This window comes from Anas platyrhynchos, chromosome 12, assembly GCF_047663525.1.
Source record: "Anas platyrhynchos isolate ZD024472 breed Pekin duck chromosome 12, IASCAAS_PekinDuck_T2T, whole genome shotgun sequence".
Taxonomy (NCBI): Eukaryota; Metazoa; Chordata; class Aves; order Anseriformes; family Anatidae; genus Anas; species Anas platyrhynchos.
The window spans coordinates 13,046,897-13,072,465 of NC_092598.1; the positions used below are offsets into that span (position 1 = coordinate 13,046,897).

Genomic DNA, 25,569 nt, shown 5'->3' on the forward strand with positions numbered 1-25,569 from the left:
CTGGATGCAAGAGGTAGGACTCCTCCAAACTTCAACCACAAAGAATTTTGTCTCTATCAAACATTAAGGAGTTAAAATAGGGCCTTTTGTGAAATTAATTTCATCCTAGTACTAGCTGTTGAAACACTATATGTGAGATTTTCCCCCAAGACCCTCATCAGGGTGGAATATACCTCTTTTTCCACCACTGGGTCTCGATGTTCTGCAGTAGGCTGCATGGCAGAGTTATCCCAACTTTGAACACGGTGTAACTGAGAAATGCATCCCAAGCAACCAGCCTGAGATCCCTGCCGTCTTCACATGGGAGGAAGGCGCCCCCACGCTGGGTTTGGGCAGCGCTCAGTGCTCCCACCAGGACACCCTTCACATCACCCAGGTTCCCTGCAACCTTTTCTTCCCAAACAGCCAAAGCCAACCTGTGCGTGTCAGGACTCCGGCAGCACTTGAGCTTACCAGAGCTGTCAGCTCCTCCAGAGATAATAATCACCTGCCAGAAACGCAGAGCAGACTGGGGAAGGGATAAGGGTTAACAGGAGGAAACAGGAATAAGCACCTCGAGCTGCAGCCAAGGCAATCAAGGAACCGAATTCAGCTGCTTCAGTAAGTACCTTTTAATGCAACACGTCCCTCCTCCAGCGCAGCAGTCCTAGGGCGATTCCACAATAGTCCTGTGCCTGGGGCTTTAAATTTGCTAATAAACAGCCTGAGCACTCGTGCACACGATGGATGTGGGGGAGGGAGAAGAAAGATTTCAGATTACAGCAAGAACAGCGTTTGTCGCTTGCTCTAGTTGGTGCGAGAGGCAGTTTCCAGGCTCTTGGACTCGGGAGGAATATTTTCTGTTCCATTCCTGATGTGCTTGGCTGCTTTCTGCCAAGGCCTGTTTTAAATCCATTAATGAAACTAGGCCGAGCCTGCGTAACTTTTTAATCCCCACCAAGTGGAAAAATGGCACTCGGGTGTATTTCTGGGAAGGACAGGCACCCACCGTTCCCACCGCCATCGCGTGGAGCGCTGCTCCACGGCCACCTCCTCCAAAGCCACTTTCTCTACAAACACTCCTCATGCCGTAAGCGATGCCCATCCACCTCCCTGGAGGCTCCCAGGACTTCAGCTTTCATGAGTTTAAATCCTTTAAGGACACAAACCACTGCGAGCTACAACACAAACTGTGCCTAGGACGCGGCCTTTCTCCAGAGATCTGGAGAGGAAATCCCAAACCCTTCCATGGAAAGAAAAAAAAAACAAGATTATTCCAGCACGTAAGAGGAAAATCCTCTTCACCAGAGTGTTTATGTTAAGGCACTAGAAGGCTGAGATTCTTTAAAAAGAAAAAATGTAACCTAAGTTAAAGGACACCGTGACAGCTAATAAAATGGGCACCAGTTCTGTTAGAGCAGCAGTATTTTTGGCAGGGGTATTTTAAACCCAACCTCCTGTTCCGTGAACAGCAGCGGCCTGAACGGGAAGGATTGCTGAGTCAGCTTCTGCCTCGGGCTTCACAATGTGCTCTGTGTTTTCCAGCAGGCTGTAATCTACCAGGAAAAGCTGAACTGGCTCCGAGGGGATGAACATAAGAGCTTTGAGGAAATCTAGGAAGAAACGTATGAAACCGAAGCCTCTGTTTAATTAAAAAGCTGAGGGAAGTGCTATCACGGGTCTGGGAGCGCAGAGACCACCAGCACTAGCATGCAGGTGACTGCAGAGATGCCCTACTGGGACCCAAAATGGGTTGTTTTCCTTCAACCCTAAGCCACTTCCTCTCATTTAGTCCCTCCACATTAAGCGAAGCTTCAGCTGAATTAACAGACTGGCTTGTCACCCCCAGTACTCCCAGCATAGTTTGCTTACTTACATGAGATTACAATAAGCTTTATAAGCTCTTTTCTTTTCCTTTCCTTCTTTTTTCCTTTCTTTTCTTTTCCTTTTCCCCCACCGGGCTTTTCCTTCCCACAGCACACGCACACCAACCCCTGACCACGTCCTTCCACCCAGTGCTCGAGGTGCTGAGACCTCTCCAGCACAGGACCAGAGCGGGGTCCTCTCCTGCACAGCTTCCTCCTGCCCAGACAAGCCCCAGCCTCTGCCACCCATGTCAACACCACCCCTATTTGCAATACTCCTCCCAGCAGGAGCTATGCCCTAGTCCAGAACAGCCTGCAGAAGTTAAAAAAAACGAGCATCTCTCTGTCTCCAGCAGGAGAGGAAGGGGGCTGCAATCCCTGAGGAAGCAGGCGCTGCCCAGCAAATCCAGCTCTGGGAGAGCTGGTTGGAGCTGGCACAGCGAGGCACAGAGCAGCACGGGTTTGGAAGCAGCACGGCTCAGCCTGCACAGAGCCATGCTTTTGCTTTCAAACCCTCCAAGAAGCAGCAGGTACGCTCTGTGGGCTCCATGGCACATACAAGCCACTCGAGGGGTCCCGTGCTGGAGCCAGGGCAAGAAACCCCAAGCGTTCCCAGTGCAGATCAGTGATGCCTGGGGCTCTGAGCCCTAAAAGGCTGGGAGAGATGAGCTTAGCGCTGGAAGCTGTTTTACAGGGAGTTTCTCAGCTCTTACTGTGCCTTCTGGACGACTGCTGGCCTTGATTAGCTGACAAGGAGCCCCCAACAGAACCACGCAGCCCTCTCAGAGCAGAGGCACTGCGATTACCACGACCTACCACATCCAGCTCGCCACGCCTGAGCATTTCCAAGGAACAGGGTCTTCACCTTTTCCTCTACAGCAATCAATCCATAGGCGCCTGGATTTCTGGGCAGCTGCTTTCCTCTCAGTTACATCACAAATCAAAGTAAATAAGAAACTCTCTGCCAGGGGGCCTTTTCCTAAGGCTCATTCTTTCCTCTATCTTTCTGTTCCCATTCCCAGCCCTACAATTCCACAGCCCGCGCACCCAGGAGGACCCCGTCCATTATTCCTGCATCTGAAGCACGTTAGCGCTTTCTTTTATTTTGAACAACACCGAGATCCCCGTGGCATTCAGCAAAAGCTCTGAGCCAATGCTTGAAGGCTTCCCAGACCATCACAGCCACAGCCCTGTTGTATTGGTATCAGCATTTAAAAATCAACAGGCCCTTTTCCTTTCAGCACAGGCTGTGGATCCGGGTTTATCACCAACGGCAAATAAAGTTTTTTAAAAAAAAACACACACGCACAACCCAGGCTCAAGGTGCACGCGCAGAAACGGCGGCGCTGACGCAGTGGCCAGCCTGCTGGTACCCACCCTGGCGCTTATCTCCGTGTACGAGGAAGAAAGCTCGCTCACACGCAGATATATGGCTCTGCAGTTTGCCCTTGGTTAAGCTGGGAAGTGCCATAAATCAGCCACTGTGCATCCTCGGATCCGGAGGCAGACCTAGGGAGAGTGGGAGGGCAGCAGCAGACTCTGATTAAGCAGCAGTAAACACAGCCACGTCCTAGTGACATCGAAATCCAGGCCACAGGAGCAGAGCGCAACCAATTTGCCAGATTCTGGGCAGCTCTGGTGTATTTTTAACCGGTTCAAACAGTTTGCTCAACAATTAGCCGCTGCAGTTAATTATCCTCGAAGAAAGGGAAGGATCCTTCGCTTCTCAAGGTCTCCAGGACTGGGTAAAGTCCTGAGGGCACACCAAGGTCTGGCACAGGGGTGTGCGCGGGGAGAAGCGTGCTGTGCTGGAGCTGGGGCCAGATGAACTCAGAAGCGTTGCTGGCCTTCCCTTCACCCTGGCAGAGATTTTAGTTGAAATCTCTGGGGTACACAACCAGGACGGTGCCAAACATTTCCACCTATCCCAGTAACCACCAGCAAACACCCCAAACCCGCTATTTTGGCTCGGTTGCTTAAGAGAACGGTGCTGGAGTCCCTCCTGCAAAGCACAGGCAAAGAAAGGGTGCCGGGGGGTTGTGTTTTCCAGGGATTTGTGTTTTTCTCATTGCTCCTCAACACAGATCAGCAGAAGGAGCCAGGGTGGGCTCGTAAAGGCGCCGTGGTCCCGTGCACGCTGTCCAAAGCTGCTTCAGGCTAAAGGAGTCTGCGATGGTTTAGTCTGCCAGCGTGGATGGGACTGGACCGCGCTCAAAGCCCTCCTCTTGTTCCAGGCAGGGAGCTGCCTCCAAATAACCTTCTTGAATGACTTGGGACCCTGCACTTGTACTGGCTAAGAAATAAACGAGCTGATTCAGGCCCCATCCCGACACAGGGGTTAGGATGGAGCCCACCAAGTCCCCAGCTCCTGAGCTCCTGGGGCTTCCAGCGGCATGAGGGGCTCGGATCTTCCTCCTCTCCTTACAGCACAGACAATAAAAACCCTTCCCAACATGCAGATTTCCCTGTGTACTCCACGTAGCTGTAACCTACGGCACCCTCAAACCTTGGTGTCTGCCTGGGAATCCGACTGCTGGAAGCTGACCAGGCTCACGCTGCCAGGGCTGAGCCCCTGGGGCTTGCCCGCAGCACAGGAGGTGCAGAACGGGGAGGAAAAGCAGAGCAAGAGGGACTGGAGACAACTGCAGGCTTTGCTTTGGGAATCCTGCATGGAGCATTACTTGGGAGTTTCCAGGACCACCCCAGGATGCTTTGTTTGTAAGTTTGATGCAAAGACTTGAGGATTATAGCAGCAGTGGCTGATATCCAGCCCCTCCCCGGCGCATCCCGCAGCAGACAAAGCAGCAGCTCTGGCACAAAGACGAGCGCGTGCCGGGAATGTGCCAACTTCTGCCGGGGTTTGCAGCCCCGGGATGCCACCGCGCTCCAGGTTTTTCCCAGCCTGGGGCAGAGCCCACATGGATTTACGTTCTGGGTCCTGCCAGCATGATCTCACCGCCTCCTAAAGGAGGAGAACGGCCAGAAGAGGACATGGCCAAAGAGGACACTGGTGTATTTGCTTACGGGCATCATACTGGACATTCATTGCAGGTGACTTCAGCAGCCAAGGACCACGCAGCACGGACAGCTGGCACAACGCAGAGCAGGAAGGAATGGAAGCTGACTGAGGGGTCCCTGCTCCCCGGGACACAACGACAAGCACAAAATGAAGGCAGGGTAGTTCTTGTGATGGCAGTGCTGGTTGCTTCCCACCCAGCTCCCCTACTGCTGAAGGAAGGAGACAGGAGGGCTTTTCTTCCCAGGAGGTATTCGTAACAAAGAAAGTTGAAGAGAGTCAGCATCCCTCTGACGCAGAGCTGATGGTAAATTAATATTTACCATCATGTGTTACTCCTGAACGCTTTGGAAAAAAGCTACTAGGAAAACTACTCACTGTCTACGTGCAGATCCCCTACTTCTTAACAGTTCATACCTTGCCCTGCAGTCACAGCACTTCTGTTTGGTTGTAAGAGCTCCTGCTAAAACACAACGGTCACAAAACCCTACAGCAAGGAAGGAGACAGCTATCACGTAGAGTCTCCACAGCCAGCCCGAAGCACACGACCTGTCTCGCACTGATCCCTTTGCAGAGGCCATGTAATTCTCTGCAAGTTGTTTTGTTTCCAAAACAAAGGCTACACGCTCTCCTTTGACTTGGGAAAGTAGAAAAAAAAAAAATCCCCCACAACGCAAACAGCCAAACAGTGCTGGCGAGGCTCTCCAGCGCGCGCGTGTGAGCGGGGAGGAAGCGGAGAGCCAGCAGAGAGCCAGTCCAGCTTTCCAAAGGGTTATTGCAAACAGCAGGGAGGGAGAAGGGATTTTACACATTAGGAAAAACACCACAATGGTGCCGAGCTTAAAGCGAACGCTGCACAAGAGGCCCTGAACTGTTCAGCACTTCTCTAATGCAAAATGTGTGTTACAGGGCAGGATGGAGGCCCTGGCAGCGGGGTGGATGCTGCAGGAGTTGTTGTGGCCCGGCACAGAGCAGCGTGCCAGGTGCTGCACAAAGGAGCTTCCACCTCTGGGAATTCACACGTGTATTGGCACGGCAGCACTTTAAATGTCACAAATCCGGGGGCAAAATACACAAAAAAACCTCCTGAACCCTCCTTGGATTTAAGTGAGGGACAGGACTAAGAGCCTAAACACCTCCGTGGGTTCTGGCCTAAGCGACTTGCCGTGCGTCATCCAGAGGGCATGGCCAAGCCAAGGACGTCCCCGCGTACCCGTCCCGGGGGAGTCAGGGCTATCGTGCACACCAGCTGCTTCGCCAGGCTTCCTGCGAGGAGCAATCTGCAGGTCACAGCTGAAGAGGCAGGCACGCTGCGTAGCAGCCGTCCTGGAAGGAAACGGCATGGCCACACCAGAAAAAAAAAAAAAAAAAAAGACTCTTTCGGTGCTCTCCCAAGAAAGTTTAATAAATCTCAGCTTGCATTCGCTTACGCCTCTGCTTTTCCACAACGCTTCGCCGTGCTGGCCGCGGCAGCTCCTGGGGAGCCAGGAGGGTTTGCCTGCCTCCAGCAGCAGGAAGGGGGCAGGGGGAGACGAAGCCTTGAGCTGAATTCCCACCGGCTTTAGGACAGCCACGAGCTGCAATCAGCCAGCCCCTGCTGCGGGTTGGCTTTAACCCCCTCCCTGCTGCTGAGCAGGAAGCCCACCCACCTCCCCACGGCACGCACAGGGGTGACGCACACCGTGGGCTTACTCAGCCACAAGGCACAACAGGCAGCACCTGAACACCAGCCATTTGCTTTCTCCCTGGGTTTTCCAGCCGTCAGGAAGGTGGAAATTTCTCCTACGCTTGCATTCAGGGTTGTTCCAACCCGGCATGCTGCTCTTGAGCCTCCCTGCAGCTTAAAGAAAAAAAAATAATCGTGCTACAGCCCAACACTGCACATGCCCAGGACTTGTTACTTCAAGAAATACCATCATTGTTCTCAGCCCGGGCGGGTTGGCGATGAACAGACGTCTGCATTGTCCACCGGCTGCCTGGGGGCTTACAGCAACAGCACTGGAGTGCAGCTCCCAAAAGGGCATCAAAGCTGCTGCCTGGAGCAGGTCAAAGAACCCTTTATCTACCTTTGCTGATAACCGGTGGGAGACGCTACAAAAAGACCAAAAAGAGAGGGCATAAAATGAGTATTTCTTGGAGATTCCTAGAAAAATGAGTGGTCTCCAGCAGGCATTAAATAAATCAGGTTCCTCAGCTCTCTGCCTTGGGGAGAACCAGCGCCCTTGGGCACCTGGAGAGAGCACAGCCCTGTAATCGACCCAGACAGGGGGTCCCTCAGTGCCCCCAGGACTGTGCTCGCTCCGCAGAGCGCAGTGCCGAGGGCTCTGGGGCAAAGCCAACCGGGCAGCAGCCCAACACACCGGGAAGGCTTTGAAACTCCGCAGATAGGGAAATGAAGCACTCCACGGCTTGGCAGAGCGGATTAGAGCACTCCGGAGAGCCCCAGACAGCCTGCAGCTTGTTCAAGGTGCCCTTTCTGCTCAGCCCGTGCACCAGATCCTCGAGGCTCTGGGCTGCAAGACAGGAATGAGGGGAGTGAAAATCTGGGAGCTTCCTCATCTCCACACCAGGACAGCAAGAGCTGAAGTGCAAGCCAGCCCCCAAACCAGAACCCGGAGGAGGAACCCCCCGGCTGGCACGGCCACGCTCGCTCAGGGACCACTCTGGAAACAAACAGAGGAACAGTTGCAGGGAGTGCTGCCAACCGGAGGGGTTATCGCTCCCTTCGAGAGCTCACATTCGCACCAACACCTCCTTTAAGGCCCAGAGCCAGCATTTTGAGTCGGTAACTTTCCCATTTAATCCTAATTGCTCGACTTCACGTCTTGATCCCCAGCGAGCCAGCCTGGGCTTGCCTGTTTTCTAAGCCTAGCCCTGCACGAGGCTGACAACCCAGCAGCAGATCAAAGTTTTGGCTAACAAACCCACTGGAAAATATTGCTCTGCTGATTTTTCCATGAATGGAGCCACCAGTATGGGATTTTCCATGAATGAAGCCACCAGCAGCACTGCCCAAAAGCAGGGTGCTCCCCTCCACCGACCGTCCCTCCAGCCCCACTTCGCTGGCTCCTTTTTAATGAAGAACGGCTCAGCTGCACTTTTTTTTTTTGTTGACATGGGAAAAAGCGAGGAAAGGGAGTGTGGGAAAGCAAGCTGATGTAACCAACACAAGCATCTGCTACGGGGGAGACGCCGGAGGGACGTGGTGCAGCTCGGTTAATGCGCAAGGAGGCACGATAAAAGCAAAAGAAGGCAGGAGTGGAAACAATCTGCTTGGTAGGCTCCCCCCCAAGCCATGGCACAGCTGGGAACAGGATCCACCTCCAATCCCAAGCTTTAACCTTAAAAAAAAGGCTTCCCCTCTCACCTCATTGCAGCCAGACCGCGGCTAACAGGGGAAGGTGTGGGGGCTTCCCTCCATAACCTTGCGAGGGGCCTGGAATACAAATACAGCTGGCTTCGTTCCCCATTAGCAGTTAATTTCCTCAATCATTTTCACAGAGGGAGAAGGAGAAAACGCTCGCGATCTAAGAGATGAAAGCAAATGAAAATAAGCCTCATAAAAACCTGCGCTGCCCTAAGGGAAAACGGCCCCACGACTTTCATTGGGGAAACTATCAAAGGCCCCGCTCTGGTGGGGGGTTGTTTGTATTTTATAAGACAGATGCTTTAGGGAGTCTAAGTCCTCAAATAGCTGACATTCCTTTCTGCTGAACCTCCAGCAAGGCTGGAAAAAAAGAAACAGCTGATCCCAGTTAGTCCAGCCCGGGGATTCAGCTCAGCCACATCAAGACTGAGGACTGAAGCACAGCATGGAGCCGTACGGGCACCACTGGACTTTTTTCCAACACGATGCCATCACCCCGAGCAAAACCATCCGCACACGTGCTGGCATATCAAGGCTGCAGGACAGCAGGGGCTGGAGCTAGAAATCTCATTCATTTCTGCTGCAAACCAGAGGCCAGGGCAGACGGCGTTGACTCATTCTGCCTGAGAACGAGCACAGACTGCTCCTGGGAAACTATTTGCGAGGAGGATGTGTAGTGCACGTTTCGCTTTCGGTCTGGGACATTGGGTACGGGACTGGCTCCACGAGATCCCAGAGGGTGAGGGCGTTTGGCAATCCTAACGCACAGGCGTGTGGCAATCGGCGTGGGTTTGTGGAGGAGGAGGAGGAAGAAGAGGAGGACCCTTCTCTTCCACACCGACCCAGCCATCGTTTTCCAAATTTCCAAGCTTCCCTTTCCCTGCACACGCAAGCACCTTGCCACGCTGATCCCCATGGGGTAATTAATCCCAGTGCACCTTGCAAATAGGCCAAAGTACTCAAAAAAAAGCACACGGCCTCATTACTGCATTGATTCTGAGTGGATTTGCATGAACCAGTGGACAGACACTAACAAGGAATAATTAAATCAAACCAAAAAAAAAAAAAAGGATTTAAGACCTAAATAGAAATTGTTCACTTGGAGCAGCCACTGCCACATTTAATCTTTCACAACCAAAGTATATGAATAGGAAATAAGTGGAACTAGCTCTAGGGCACACGAATATTGCCCCTGGCTGGTTCATCCTGTTGTGCACAGAGAAATATGCTGTGTACTACTCACGTCCAGACGTTTGGCTGCAGTGCAAGGGGCTGGGACTTCTCGGTCTGAGAGAACAGCACTCTCTGGAGCACAGCACGGGAAGCGCAGGAGGAAGCTGACTGAAATCCCTACCAAGAACAGAGCCATTCAGCTGCTCCAGTGACTATTTAAAAAAATACAACACCTCCAGCTACCCAGAAGGTCGTGATTATTGGCTTTATTTGCATCCCCGTTCAGCCCCTACATGTAAAACGTGCAAGTTTTCGCTAAATAACCAGTTGGTGCTGAGCTGGAATTGGAATGCAAATTCCTGCTTTCTGAAGGAAAAAGGCCTCAGGGGCTGCTGTGAAATGAGGCTGCTCCCCGGAGGCACGAGTGCTGCAGCAATGGCTCAAGATCACCTGAGGTTCGGAGAACCTGAGGAGCCTGTGCCTGCCTCACCAGTGCCCGTTTCAGATCCCAGGGAACCAGTGTTAGACACAAAGGGACCCAGATAGCTCCAGCCAGGTCATGCAGAAGGAGAATCTTTTGCAAGAAAAGCTTCAGATGCAAAGCAGCCTCTAGAAGCAGCCAGGCTCGAGGGGAAGCGTAGCTTCCAAATTACATTAACGAGTCAGATGCTGCAAACAGGCTCAAGGTCCTCCAAGGACAGCACAAGGAGCTGACCCATCCGTCTCCTCCCACCAGGACTGCCACCACTTCTCCTCCCGCACACGAGCTGGGAGAGGAGCCACGCACAGATGTCTTCCTGCCAAAATCCCCCTGCTCCAACAGTAGCACGCCGCACAGTAAATGACTTCCAAGAGCAAAGCCCCGAAGCTTTGCACATCATTTAACGGCCAGCCTACGTGAGCTGCCCTGTTGGAGACTAGAAGAATAAAGCACTCACGGCGAAGAGGCTGGAGGTTATCTTGCTCTCTTTGCTCGGGGCAAGCATTTGTCTCCGGGGCAGAGCTCTCGTGCACTGTTCCTGCTGCCAGCTCTTGCACTGAGGTCCAAACCCTCATGGACCAAGCACCAAACCTACCGAAAGCCATGGGAATGGCACTGCTCACTTCAAAGTCAGATTTCACCCTGCCTTTCTACCGGGCTGCAAGGCGTGAAGAGGCCCAGGAGGTCACGCATCCACCGCTGTAATTCCAGGCAGGATCAGACAGAGAAGCAACAGCTGGGCTGAGCGAGCAAGTCCACATTTAATTACAAGCGGTTTCGGTAATGAGCGAACGCGAGAACAAAGCCAGAGCAAAACCTCCCTTTTTCATCCTGGCTCCCGTTCAGGCCGTGTAGAAACAGCTGCCTAGAGGGGGATCTCAAATAAGATCCCCCAGCAGCACTTTTTTCCTTTCATCTTGCACATTTTCGTGATTACCACAGAACCCCCATTCCCTAGGTGAGGTCACTGTGCTTCGAAAAGCGGCGAGGACTGAGCAGGACCCCCTAAACCTCCATGGGTGCCTCCCAGCCTCACTCACCCTCCTCCCAGTGTCACACACACACACGCGTGTGTGCACACAGCCATTTTGCAGTAAGCTATGTGGAGGCTTTCATTTACCTGAGCTATGGCAGGGTGTTGCAAAGCAGGATTACCAGCAGCAGCAAGCAGCTCTCAGAGCACCAGGGCTGCCCGTCGAGCTGTTGGGTCACACACTGATGGCCAGGAGCTGCTCTCGCTGCCTCCAAAATGCTCAGAAACGGTGACAAGGATGGGAAACAGGCCCTAAGACACACACACACACTGGCAAGAAGGTTTGTGAACACCAGGCCAGCTGCCACAGTGCTCTGAGAGCTTGGTGCCACGAGAGGACACGATGGGAATCATCAGGAGGCTGGGAAACCACCAGGGCCCTGGGAACCGAGGGCTTCTGACCTCTCCAGCAAAGCCTGCTGCGAGAACTGGGTGGGATGTTTCGTATTCCTGGCTTTAATTACAGCCAAGTGTTTCACTTGGTCCCCTCCAGCCACCCCCACGTCCCTTACGAGCCGGCTTTTTATAGCGCATCCGGTGGGGCCGTTAAGCACATTGAGGAAATGCACTTTCAGCCCCAAACATCCCGGCCCCGCACCAGTGAGCTGCGAGGGTTTGCAGCGCGGGGATGCGGCGCCGGATGTTTAGCTCGGTGACCGCTGCTTTCCTGGATTGCTTCTGCCTGTTTAGAGAAAGGAAATTCAATAAATACAGGGCAGGCTGGGTGCACCCAGAAATAATGCGAGCTGCTTGCAAGGTACAGGAGGAAAAGGCAGATGGGAAAGCAGCTCCGAGCTGTTCAACCCCCTGTACGCAGGGTGAGGTTTATTTACTTTTTTTGTTTTATTACAGCTGACACAAAGCTCCTGGAGGCTGCCATCGGCTCGCTGAACTGTGGATGTCCACAGGCACATGCAGGATCCCTGATTATGTGCATTGCGGTGCCTGCTGGTGATGCTGACCCTGACAGGGACTCCATCTCCATGCACAAGGGAGAAACACATCCATCCTCCCACGTCTGTACTGCACGTAGCCAAAGGACACCAGTAAAGGACCAGTAGGACACGCTGGGCTCCGTCCCTCCCCCCACCAGGGCTTGCAGCTCCAAGGGGAGCAAAGTCAAGGCTTGGACAATAGCTCAGCACCTCAAACCTGTGTGATTTTCTTAGCATAAGGGACCTGCAGTTGGTTTTAAAGAGCACTGCAAGCCTGGCAATAGTTTTCTCACCTGAAAATACCCTGGTTAGCTTCCCGGCTGGAAGCATCATGCTTTCTGGCAGGCTCAGAGACATCCCTCAGGTACTATTTTAAGGTGGAAAGCTTCCAGATGGAGGGCACGCGCTGGCCAGGCTGCCCCAGAATCACCTGCTGTACCTTCTAGAGCACTGCTGGGCTCCTCGCACCGAGGTGACGCCTCTGCCGTAGTGTCACCACACCACCTCCAGCATATTCAGCAGCAGGGCTGGCTGCTCTGAAGGAAGGCGAGATTCACTCCCTGAGCAAGCCAGGCAGCCTCATATTCTGGGCAAGTGACAGTCACGGTGACATCAGGCGCTGGCAAGCTGAATGACAACCTAATTAAGGCTAATAAAGGCTCTCTGAGTGAGCCACCGAACCTGCCTGCACTCAGAGCAGCGGGGAGATCGCCGGGGGGACCGAGAGGGGTTTGGAGAGACCTGAGTGCCAGCAGGGCACAGAGCTGCCACCTGCACCCCCTCTGTGGCTGGCCAAAACAAAGCAGGAACACTCATCCAGCCCAAAGCAAGGCTCTCCAGCACAACGCCCCCACGCCACTTAAAACCAGCCAGCTCTGCAGGGACAAACCGTCGTGTGGCACGGAGAGCAGGAGCCAAGCTACACTCATCTGTTTGTTCATTCATCGCAGGAACAGCAGCTGCTAAGTCACGCACACGCCGCACGCTGTGCTCTCGCCACCCTGATGTAGCTACGAGCTGGAGGCACGAGTGACAATCCAGCTGCAGGGAGTGAATCAGGCCCTATCTCGGGGAAAGGCAGCCTGAACTCACGCCGGGGAATGGCCCTGCAGCAGATGGGGAGGACAATGTAGGTATTTGAAGGGCCTTGTGTCTGCGTGACCAGCTCGTACCCAGCTTATGTCTTTCAGCTATAAATGCAGATGACTGACTTAATAAAAATCATTGTTGGGAGAGAGGCAGCTCCCCCGCTGCCGAGAAGCTCGCGATCTCCCAAGCTCACCACGAAGCACAGTGACACGTCAGAGGCCCAGACCTGACCCCTTTGTATCTCTGACAAGCAGCATCATAATCTCTTAATTACGTGCCAGAGCTCGAACAAGCAGCATCAAATCCATGCTGTAATGGCACTGGAGAACATCGGAGAGGCAGAAACATGTCTCATTCACTCCCCCAAAGTTTATAAGTCACAGCCCAGCCCATTGTGCCTTTTTATGGTCCACGGAAGCACCTTTCAAAGGAACTGCAGGCAACCTCAGGCATGTTCCTGGGCTACCTCCAGTTCCATCACGCTGCTCAAGACATTGAAAACATTTCCTTACTGGGATGAAGGATTTACGAGGATTGAGAAATTCAAGTCTGCACCTATGAAGTGAGTCACTGGGACTCATGGCGCGCTTCCCTCCCCACAGATCATCACCCCTTCCAGGCTCAGTTCTGCTCCCACTGAAATCCTGCAGGAAACAAGCATCCAATAGCTTAAATATCACAGGGCAGAGCCTGCAGTGCTGACTGGAGTGCCACATCTCTTGCTAAAGGTCCATACTGGGCAGAGAAGCCACAAACTCACCCAGAGACTGTTGGGAGGGAAGCTGGACCCGACGACTGCCGCTTCTCCTGCTGCTTCAGAAAAGATTTCGCTTCTTTTGAGGTTGCGTCCACTTCTTTAGTCACTCTGTTGGAGGAAACAGACAAACCAGAGTAAGGAAGAGCCAAACTGACAACAGCAAAAGCGAAGATCCAGCAAGGAATCACAGAAAACAAGTCCAAGAGCCGGTCTGCTGAGCACACCACCTGCACCAAGATCACCTCCGTCAGCTGCAAGCTCAACTTCCACCTTGTTGAGATTTCATTGCAATTACAGCCCCTCTGTACTCACAGAAGAAAAAAGGAAAGGAGCAGCTAATTAGAGCTGGGGGAAGGATTTTTTCTGCACGAACAGGAGCGCTTATTCATCCAAACAGGCCAGCCTCACTCTAAACCACTGAATGCTCTGCTCGGGTCACCGGGGGGCAACTCCAGCCTCTTAATTGGGCTCTTGATGTCCTCATTTGTTGGGCAGTGAGGCAGCCCTTCTGTGACAGCTGTTCTGCCACCCACGGCACGCGGGGTTGGCCACATCTGCAACCCACGCTGGAGCAGGAGCCTGGTGCAGGGGTGGGAAAGGAGAGAGAAAGCTCTGACGAGGCAGGATGCTGAAACGTGCTCTCATTTCCCAGCTCATTTTTGTTTGAGGCCCTCGGGGTGTAAAATACTGAACTTCAAAAAAAAAATTGTAAATCTATACGGCATCTACAACAGGGAATGAATTACAATCATGAGAAAGAATCTCCAGAAAACCACTCAATAATTAATTGTTGGAAACCCCAGCTACTTTAGCCCCCTCATTCGCACTGCCCTGCCTCCAGCAACACGCTTTTCACGCTTTCAGTGGCTCTTAATGAGGTTACCCTGGTTTGCCAAGCTAACAATTTTGCTCCCTTCAATAACAAATCCGTAAGCCTTGGGCCTCAATCTGCAGAGAATAAAGACCCGAAGGAGGCAGCCTGACTCACGGCTTGGTCAGCCCAGCATCAGGCCCCTTTGCTGAAAGCCTCACCGGTCGCAGGATCTGCCCTGTTAAAATTCAGGCCAAGAGCTGCTGCCTCCTACCCACTGAAGCCAGCAGCTCCTGCAGTGAGTCCAGCACCAAAGCTGGCAGCTGGGGTAATGGCACACGAGCCTGCAGCGCCAAAGCTCCTTCCTGGCAGGAGCTGGCTGCAGGATTCCTGCTGGACCCCAGCACATGCAGAGCCAGCTGGATCACTGCTCCAAATACTGGCAGGGAGGAAAGCACAGTGGAGTTATCTGTTAAGTCCAGAGGCATCAGCACCCTGAAATCCCACTCGCACAGACCCAGCACACACGTCCCCTGCTGACAGGGAATCAGTGCAGAAGCTGATAGGGAAGGGTTCTTCCAGCTTCTCCCCAGACAGCAGATACGATGGAGAAGGCACATTCAGACAGAAGAATTATTGTTTGAACTGAACACGTCCTGCTCAGCCCCGTGCTGCCAGCATCAAACAGATTAACCCCATTTCCCCCTCTGCACGGGCACACACCTTCCAGCCCGGTGGCAGTCGTGTGAACAGAGACAAATCCCACGTTATGAATATTCAGCAGGACTCGCTGATCGGATTGGGAAAGAGCTGGTGGGAAAAGCAGTTCCGGAAGAAACAAAAGCCCTGATGTGCCATCACCACTCCAGCCATCCCAAACACACCGCCCACTCGCAGCCCCCAGCAGCCGCGTCACGCAGCGATCACCCCCAAAGGTTGCTCTGTGTGCATGGATTTCCTCCAGCAGGATGAACTCGGCATCTCCACGGAGCCCACCCTGAGCTGAGTACAACCCCACAGCCTGTTTGTGCGTGCTGCACCACCCCGGTCAGCCGCCCACCACCGCTCTGAGTCCCACAGCACAGTCCCTGAGTCACCAGGAGGAACAGCAGGCACACAGCTGGGGAGGCACAGCACAGCAAAAAAGCATCCTGGGGGAAAAAAACGCCTTGTGCTGGCCTCCTTCTAAGAGCCGCCAGTCCTCGGTGCAGCCTCAGCACCTCCTGGGCCAGGTCACACACCCTGCGAGCTGCTGGAACTGGGGCAGCGCTGGATGAAGGATGCAGCACCTGGAAATGCAGACAATGTGACAAGCAGCACCCGATGGCACGTGTTGTGCTGGGAGGTGACAGCCCAGCTCCTTGGGGTGCTGTGTGCTCGACTTCCACAAGCCCAGGAGAAAGCTCCAAGCAAATAGTTCACAGGATCTGGGGTGAGTGATGGGGGGCAGCTCTGCAAAGCCTGAGCAGAGCAGGACCTGAGCACAGGGCCCCTGGTCTTGTCTTAACATCACGACACCTTCAGCCTGCTCCAACCCAGAGACAAAACACTTGGTTCACTTTTTTTTTTGGCCTGTTGATGGCTGCTCAAAGTGTATTTTTGAGACTGTTCATCGCAGCGACAGAGCTACAAAGCTGTGTGCAACCTGTTCCAGCAGGACCGCCCGGCTTGGGACAGAGGAATGCAGCAGGAACCTAAAAAAACTGACCTTTGGAGGCAACGCCATCACAAGACCCCCTGATTGCCTCATAAAACCGAACAAAAGCAGCTCCCAGGCAAGCTGGGGCTGGGCTGGTGCCAGCAGCCCCAGCCGCTCTACCAGGAATGACAAAAGCAGGAATATTCAGGGGTTTTGCAAGGTATTAGCTCAGGTTATGCACATCTCATCCTTCCTCACATACCAGGCCAGGGAGGGAAAAAAATCCTCTGGTCTGCATTATTAGGGGAGACAATAACTCCCCATGCAGAAACCAAAACACTTCTTGCTCCTCAGGGGTAGATGCGAGAGCCGTTAATCCAGCTGAAAGAAATCACAGTCATTACTAAGGAAAATTACAAGACCTTTCACTTTTAAATGCTCGACAAATAACTGTTTGCCCGACTGTTTACTGGGATGCCATTCACACATTATAATCCAGGAATAAACACGAAAATAAGGATATTGTCAGGAATAAAACGAGGAGCTAGTGCCTCGCCCACTTGCAGACCCTGTAATTCACACGCACAACCACTCGTTTCATCACTTCCCAGTGAAGATTTCGTTATTCTGCTGTGGCATTACATTGCTTAATGAGACCTCCAGAACATGCAGCACCTATCCCCAGGTGGCTCGATACAACAGCATTATTCTAACCAAATCACCTGGGGTGCAGCAGGCTGAGAAAGCACGTGCTGGTATTTGGGACTGGGAGCTGAGAGGACAGCCAGGATCCCTCACTGCTGCAGCACAAAGGTGCCACCTCCCCTGAAATCCGTGCTGAGGATGGGCGAGCACAAGTAGCAGCTCTGGAAAACGCCAACATTTCACCCCTCATACTCAGGACACTCGGTCCTCACTTGGGAAACCTGCCCCAGTTTAGACCTGACACAATTAGAAAACTTTCCACATCATCCTCACGCTGGTAGCTCTGGGGAATCGCAGGCAGAGAGGGGGAAACAAGGCTAATTATCCTTTTTCAATATTCCCCATCTGCGCGTAGCCTCATTAAGTGGCCCTCCAGCTTTCTGGAATGATCACTTGAGGATCAAACAATACTCATCTACAGGAGTTTGTAAAAAAAAAAAAATATATATATATAATAAATAAATAAAAATAAAATAACTCACTGAGCCCTTCTGAGCCAAGAGGAATACTGCCTTTAAATCCACTTGGAGGTGGTTTTGGGGGCCTCCCATGCTTGCAGTGGCGTGGCCTGGTGCTCTCCCCTGCCAGATGCACCTGTCTGGTGCAGGTGGCTCCAGCCCACGTGTGTTCAGCACCTCCAGGGAGAGTCAAGCCTCTGCACAACCAGAGCTCCAGGCCACATCAGCTGCACACTGGATGTGTATTTAATGTATGCTGGATTACCTGGTGGAAAGCAAACAGAACGAAAAGGAACAGGTCCCCAGCGCTTACTCACATTGTCTAATTTCAAGGTAAAAGGTCAGTTTTCCCTCTTAAAATACAAAGAAAACCATTCTCTGAACCTTGCTCTTCAAACCAGGTGGGAGAAGCTACTCCTTGGGAAACGGAGCCTGTTCCCTGAAGGAAAACAGGCAAGATGAGGCTGGACCGACTGCTAATTCTGCGGGCTGCCTATCTGCGTGGAAGCTGCTGGCTGGTTTTTAGCATGAAACAAATCCGATCTGAGCTCCCCCGGAGTCAGGCAGGGGCCACGCTGCCTGCCTGGTGCTGTTCCTCACAGCAGGTGTGTGCTGCTACCCACCCGGTCAGCCCAGCACCAAAAAAACATCCACCTGAGAAGCAGCAGCAGCAAATGGTGCCTTAACAGAAATAATGCATAAAAGTGCTTATGAAATCCACGTCCTCATAAGCCTGAAGGAGTTGATCACGCCCAGCCAGGGCACAGGTCTTTGCCTCCCCGTTGCCTGGAGCTTCACCCACCTTAGTTCTAAGCATCCACAAGCTCTGGGTCTCTGCTTGCTGCCTCTCCTCATTTTTATTTGCACCTCCCCAAAGGGTTACTGCAAATTAGGGAGCACACCTCGAAGCTGAGCAGTCCAGGTCAACAGACGGATGCTGCTGCTCTGTGTGAGTGTGACAGGCCTCTGACCCTGTTAGCCACGAGCAGCCAGTACCCTGACAGCAAGGCAGATCCCCGCAACCCCTCAGACCCTGCAAAGCACTGCAGCATCCCTGTTATGGGTCCCTTTTCTTGCCTGGGGAAGGGATGTTGTAGGTCCAATGAATCAGGGCTCAAAATTCACTTACAGCTATGAGCACGGACACAGAGGTTACACAGATGGCAGCAGGAGCCCCCACACCACGAGGCAGAAGCATCCCCGTGGAGGAAAGGCCAGACTAAGCCTGACTCAGTTTGTAACGTGTTAATGAGATAGCGAGGTAGGGAACAGCTTTGCCTTCCCTTCAGGCTAACACAGAAACCCTCCTGGTTCAGAATCTCAGAGTCAGGAAAAAAAAAAATCCATCTGGCAAGCTGCACTTTCCAGTAGGGGAAACCCCAAGCCCATGGGCTGCAGAGGCGGCTCTGCCAGCATCTCAGCAGACATCAAAAGCCCCTTTCTGAGCCTGGAGCTGTCAGGAACGAGTCGGCAGCGTGGAGGAGAGGGAAACACAGCCAGCACTGAAGAGCTGGGAGCTGAGGCCCTGCAACAAAGGCACAAACAGAGGGACGAAGGAGCCCCTTATTGCCCAACAGCAAAAGAGCAGCTGTGCAACCCAAAAAGGTCACTGAGCACCTTTTGTTTCCAGCCTTAAAAGTCAGGAAATTGTCTGAAAGCCAGGTACAGAAACAATGTCCCCTCCGTTATGCACTGGGAAAGGGAGGAATCCTTTCTTAAGCTCAGCACTCACTGTTTCCACACAAACTACACAGGCCACAGGCAGAAAACACTCAGAGGAACCTGCAATGGGAGAAGGCAGCTGGTCATCCAGAACCTGGTGCCGTGCCCAGATCCCACAGGCTTGGCAGAGTTAGTCTGGAGGTCAAGATGTCTTTTCGGAGATGCTTTGAGACTCTTTCCACCTTTGGAGATCCCAGCTGAGCTCCCTTTTCCATCGCACTGATTGCCAGCAAAAACACAGACCCAACACCAGCGCTCACCAGTTGTTTCCTTGTGAGCACCAAGCCACCAGAGCAGCACGAGCTGACTTCCAGCTGGACACCAGCTCAGTCACTGGGGGATTTTCAAAAGCACGGTAACTTAAGGGAGAAAGACGGGAGTCAGTGTGCTCCTGAATGCCAAAAACACCCTGTTCAAGCCTGGCACTGCTATGTGACACTTCACAAGTCACAGCCCCTCAGTGCTTCAGTTTCCCAGCTAAGCAGGAGCCCCATCTGCACATCCCTTAATGAAAACCCCTGACCAGAGCTGTTCACAAGGCCATGTCCCTTCTCAAAGCACATTAAGCAGCCTGTGACATGATTTACTTTAGGAGCAAGTGCTCTGGCTTAAATTTCTGGCTGTGTTTTGTGTCCCCATCCATGAAGTTTAATTTCTGCAGCAAACCTCTAGGGAGTGAACCAGCACAAAGGGAAGCTCCAGCTCACGCTGAAGGACCTCAGCTCAGGACCCCGCCGCATTACACAGCATTTGGATTCCCCAAGGAAGTGCTGAAGCATCAGGGAATTGATGCACGCAGAGGGAAGGTTATCAAAACGTGCCCCCAGGACCTTTTTGTTCTTAAGCTTCTTTTGCAAGGTAGCATATTTTCACTTACTGGCTTCCAAGAAAAAAAAAAAATCAATAGCTTATTTTGGAATTTGAAAAAGTCAATATAAGCCACGGATAGCTAAGGCATGCTCTGACCTCTAAAAATAACAATGTAAGGAGAGGAACAGGGAGGGGCTGCCTGCTCTCCACTCTGCCAACAGCAGCACTTCGGGGCTTGTTTGTAGAGAAGGTACCCTCAGGTTTTAGGCTTCCACCTCTGAAAAGTTACCCTCACATTTCAGGCATCCACCTCTGAACAGCATCCCACCGACGTGCCATTTAATTCCAGGTGGTTTGATTCTGTCTTCAGGTCCCAAGACAACATCCCCAGCCTACTGCTCAGAAGTGCTATGTCACTGGGAAGTGGTTAAAGCACCTTTCTCTGCAAGCCCTTAGCGAAAGAGGACTGAGGATAAAACCCTACAGACACAGAGCATCGCCTGTCATCAGACCAAACCAGATCTAATTGTCCTCAACGAGACAATGAGACTTCAGAATGGCTTGTTAAGGAGTTACTAATAGTCATTATGCTGAGTTTTCCCTTTTTGCTAGCTACTGCAGTGAGAGACATTGCAAAAAGCACACCAAAATACAAGGAGTGGTCTCTTCCTCTGCCCTGATCAGCTCAGATTGCTGCCTTCCATTTTTTATCTCATCCACCACGTCTGGTGGAAGCTGTGTTTCACTCTCTACCCACCTGTAAAAAAGGGTTTTCCAAACACCACACATTCTCAGCCACCTTCTCACTGGCAGGTACAAACCTCACATCAAAGGCTTTTGCAAAAAAAGCACTTGGGAAGCACACACGGACCTTGAGCTCAAGCAGCCCTCCACCTACATCACCAGTAATCAGATGTGCACCCGAACTGCTGATCTTCCTTCTGATTTTAAGAGCAAATGTCCTTCACTCAGCATTGCACAAAACCCCACGAGCACGGAGCAAATGACCAAGTTTCACACCCAGCAAGAAGCACGAGCGTGCTGCCAACTCCGCGCTATTCATCACCAGAGTTCCCTGAAAAGCATCAGAAGGAAAGGCGAGAGTTAACGGCGTTACATGTTCTCTCAGAGCTAATTAGCCTAACACATCTGACTGAGCCATGCTGAGACCACAGAGCAAGAACACAGATGGACAATTACACATTTCTTCAATTATTCTGTGCCAGCTCTAAATCCTGAGACTTGGGGGAGCAAATTCCCTGCTCGTTTTTCCTCCCTCCCTTTGAAATAAATTAACTCCACCATCCTGAGCAGTGTCCCCACTCCAGCTATCACCCAGACAAGCGACCCTTATCCTTTTTAAAAGCAAAGCAACAAAGCAGTAGGCAATTCCCCAAACTGCCTGGCTCCCACCCACTTTGTTGCCCAGCTTCACCACTTTTGGTCTCCTTTATCACACGAGGAGCAGAGAGGACAACACAGCTACTGAGAAGGAAATAAGAAGATGCACAAGGATTTGGGAAAGCTTGGGCTGTTCTCAGATGGCCAATGACTTCTGCAGTTCTTCCCAGCTGCCCTCTTCCGCAGAGGTGGTGAAGCTCTGGAAGGGGCAGCAGATCTGGGGACAGAAACAGGGACAGTGACAGCCAGAAAAGAAGCTTTGGGCATGGCCTGCAGCCCTGCCTGCACAGCTCTTACCAGCAACAGCATTCTTTTGCAAAGGAGAGACATGTTATCAGAAAAAGGGCTTTTGCCAGCACAAAAAAGCCTCTGAAAGACTCCAGAAAAGAACCAGCCCTCCACCACACCACTTCACCTTCACTTCTACTGCTCCAGAGGTCCTGAGTTTCACCATCAAAACTCATTACTCCAACTTAAGGCCCAATTTCAGGCCCTTACGGTCCATCATACAAACCATCTACTCTGAATAATCTTTTTTTTTTCTGACTCCTGAAAGCAAGCTGAAAACCTCTGAAGCAGCAACACAAATTGAGTAGTGAGTTTGTTTGCAGGAACGCCCTAGAAAATAACCATTTGCAAACAGGACCAGATGAAAATCAGGTTCTCTTCCATCCCACACTTCAACTATGGCTGGTGAAGTATCAACCTCAACCAGTACAAAAAAAAAAAAGTAATCACTACAATCATTTAACTATTTGGTACATTTTTAAATTTAAACAACATTTATGTACATCTTTAGATCCTTATATTCTGCTTCAATGTGCACTAGCCCCACTGTTGGGCTACGAGCCCTTTTCCTGGCCCTTCCTAGATCTATTTGGTACATGCAGTGTGCAAGGGAAGCTTGGATCCCCTGGGTGCCCAGGTCATGAGGCACAGGAGACCCAAGGAATCAGGGGGCATCTTCACCTCCAGCATGCCTCAGTTGTCCTATTCCTAAATGGGGAATAACAATTCTTAAAAAGCGCTTTGAGACAGCCAGTTCTGTAAGAAAGCTAAGCATTTTCTTCCCTTTATATCTGTAAAGCTTTCAAGGACTTCAAACACACATCAGAGCCTTCTGTTCCTTTGTATGTACCTCTGGACTAAATGCCTCGCTGGAACCCACTTGAAAGCAATCCCCAAAAGCAAACAATATCCGTGGAACTGGGTCATCAGCAGCCCCTTGGGGCAAGAAAAAACCCCGCCATATGCTTGGTGATTTTCAGGACAGAATTTAGCCTGAAAGCTGTCCCAGTGAGAGCACCGTACCCCACCGAACGTGGGCCCTTCCCACACGGAGTTTTTAAAGCAATGGTAAGCTTTAATCAGGCAAACTGAGGAATACTTTCAGAAGCAGCCTGAATTAATCAAGGAATAGGCATTTAAGAAGCGGATAAAGATTACCAAGATCAACCTGGAAAGATGAGCTTCATACAGACTCAGCCAAACCTCGTCCATCTGCTCAGCCTTCAGACATGGAGGTACCTGAAGAGTCTCTGGACAAACATTTACTTGTTATGCAGGGTCCATAAAACAATCCCCAGCTCCCTGGCCCTATACCTTCTGGCCCAGGGCCCTGTGTCCTGCTGTTTGGGACAGGCACAATGCCTTCAGCACTTGCTGGGGGCTCAGTAGAAGGACATGCAGCTTGGAAAAAGCTACTGGTTGGACATTTGCACCTGCTTATCTCAGCATCTTGACAGCAACAGAAAGCTTGTGCTGCAGACAGAGGTTTTGAAACCTTTCTCCTGAAACATTTCTATAGAGATCCAGGCCCAGCACCCTGCCAGCAGGCACAGCTTGCGTGACAATTCTGGCCCCAGAGGCGGTGAGAAGCCAGGAATTGCTCACATCAAGGAACACCTGCCAGACGTGGGAGAGACAAAAGAAACGGGTTCCGAGCACGCAAGCACAGCGACGATGCTCAAGAAAAGGCTCAAGGGTTAATGCAAAGATCTGACCTGGGAGTTCTCCAGGGGCCTGTAGCAGCCATACCTGAGATGCTGGCTGCTTGCAGAGAGCACCGGCAGCAAGGACTGGAGGGGAAGGGACCAGAGAGCTGAGGTCTGAGCACCCAGCCTGCTGGGAGTTCTTCTGGATCCCAAAAATAAGCACATACGCACAGAATTATGAAACTTCCAGTTTTGAGTTCTTTATTTGGAGCTTGCAATTACCCCTGAACAAAGCAGGGTCTCGAGCACAGGCCTCCCATTCCTGAATTAGCACCTAAGCCACACATCATTACTCATTTTGCACTTCTGCAAGTCAAATGAAGGTACACTGAGGATGTTTCCACCTAAAACCCATTCTTTCTAACATTCGACGACCTGACTTTGTCCTTCCTTTCCAACTTGTTGCCCTGGCTGTGACAAATACCCAGGGGCTGGGCCAGCTCCATTCACGTGAGCCACCTCCTGCTGCAGTCCCAGACAGACACAGAGGTGATTTTCATGGAAGGAGGGCAAAAGAACAGAACACTGAGCTCAGCAGAGGCTTTAAGAAACCCAACGGCCAAAGTAGTTGGGACTGCCAGAGAAAGCCAGCCTCATCACATAGCTATTGCATTTTGCAACAGATAAACCCTGGCACCGGGGACGTGGCTCCCTACTAATGCATCCTACATCGTAAATTCACAAACCAGAAGTTTCAAGAGGACTTAAATCTCCTCTGGCAGGGAGAAGTGTCTTGAGCTGCCCACTCGGATGGTGAACCTACCCTTGCAGCTCCCCCTGCCCACAGTCACAGCCCTCAGGGTGACAGTCACCTGCTGCTCCTCAGCTGTGCGACACCAGAAAGGGACAAAAAAGAGAAAAGCCAGAACTGGAGACAACAGAAATCCATTACAAAGACTATTTCTAGTTCCAGGATTCAAGAGCTTTGGTTTTGCAAGACGTTACTAAATCATGCATTTTGTCAAAATTAAAGAACTAAATTCAGTGGCTTTTATTTGACAATTTACAATAGTCTGAACCTAAAGTTCAGCATTAGCAACCAGAAAAAGCACAAACTAATTAAAACAGGCACCACGAAGTGCAGCTATAATATTTAGGGGTGTTGACAGCTTAGAAAGGAAGCTCTTTCACTATTCTAGTGTAACCCAGCAGCTAGAGATTTCTTTCAGGAGACTTTTACTACTCCAATCATGCAAGAGAGATCTTTCGTCTTCTTACAGGGGAAAATAAATTGTTCTGCAACATGAGATCAGGGCTAAATGATCTTCTGTTAAGGGCTTCAATGAGCAGACTGTGGAAATTTGTGCCCTGAATCTCTCAGCGCTTAAACGCTGATCTAAATTCTTCTCAAGCTTTCAGAAGAGCAATGCTCCGAAGTAGCCTCAAACCATTCAGAAAGGAAAGCAACAGAGAGAGCTCTCTCATTTCAGTTCTTTCAGCCCCGAAAAGCGTGCACAGCTACCGTGTGTTGTCCTTTGTAACCAACAACTCGCCAGCTGCTTCCCCAGGCAAGGAAGTCAGCATTTGGTATTCAGAGCATTTGCAGCCATTAGGGTCAAAGACAACCTCCTGCTAGAGGAAAGAAAAAGCAGCCCTCTGGCACTCGCCTGCCAGGCTAAAAGCACCAGTAGCTGTAGCAGGGATAGCTCCTGACATCCTACCCACCTAGCGCAACGCGAGGCAGAGCAAACACCACCAAAGCTCCAGCTTTTAATGGGATCTGGCAGCCGCAAAAATCAAGGGGGAACACGGCAGGATTTTTCCGTTATCAAAGAGCTGCAGCAAGCAGCCTGCTGCAACTCCAGCACCAGCAGAGAGCAGCCCTCCGGGTCCCGTGGCAGCTTTGTTGCTGGCTCTGAGACCTGTTGATACAACAGCTGCTGTAAACAAGAAGTACATTAGTGGTGGCTCGCAGGATTACAGCCTCGTTGTTGCCCGAGCTCCAGCTTTTGCCTGTTTGAAACAAATTCAGGAGAAGCCTGCATCCGTTCCTTTGCAGATCCCCAAGGGAAACAGTCAATATCAAGTAAAGGATACCAGAAAGGCAACTGCTGTTGAAAAATATGCTTTTATCTAACTTGGAAGCTTTTTATTACAGCTATTAAAAAATGATAGATAAGATAACGATGTTGAAACCACAACGTCAGCATCTTGGGAGCTTTGACCAAGTTCTCTTCACATAAGGCGAGCCACTTTTGGGAGGACAGTTTCCCCAATGCCTCCAACTAAAATTACCAACAAAAGCAAGGGCAGCACTGGTAAAACTAATCTGCACCCACCACACAAACCTTAGAATGCCAGAATGACTCAGATATCTGATTTTAAGTATAAACA

The 25,569-nt window shown here is 51.5% G+C and overlaps 1 protein-coding gene across 1 annotated transcript in view; it reads right to left on the minus strand.

Moving 5' to 3' along the window:
- The window catches only part of CFDP1 (craniofacial development protein 1), a 50,119-nt gene that overhangs the window by 20,386 nt on the left and 4,164 nt on the right, over positions 1–25,569 (minus strand). The window contains exon 5 of the mRNA XM_027465748.3: positions 13,699–13,803. Coding sequence (XP_027321549.2) covers positions 13,699–13,803 — 105 coding nt within the window. The remainder of the gene's footprint in view (positions 1–13,698; positions 13,804–25,569) is intronic.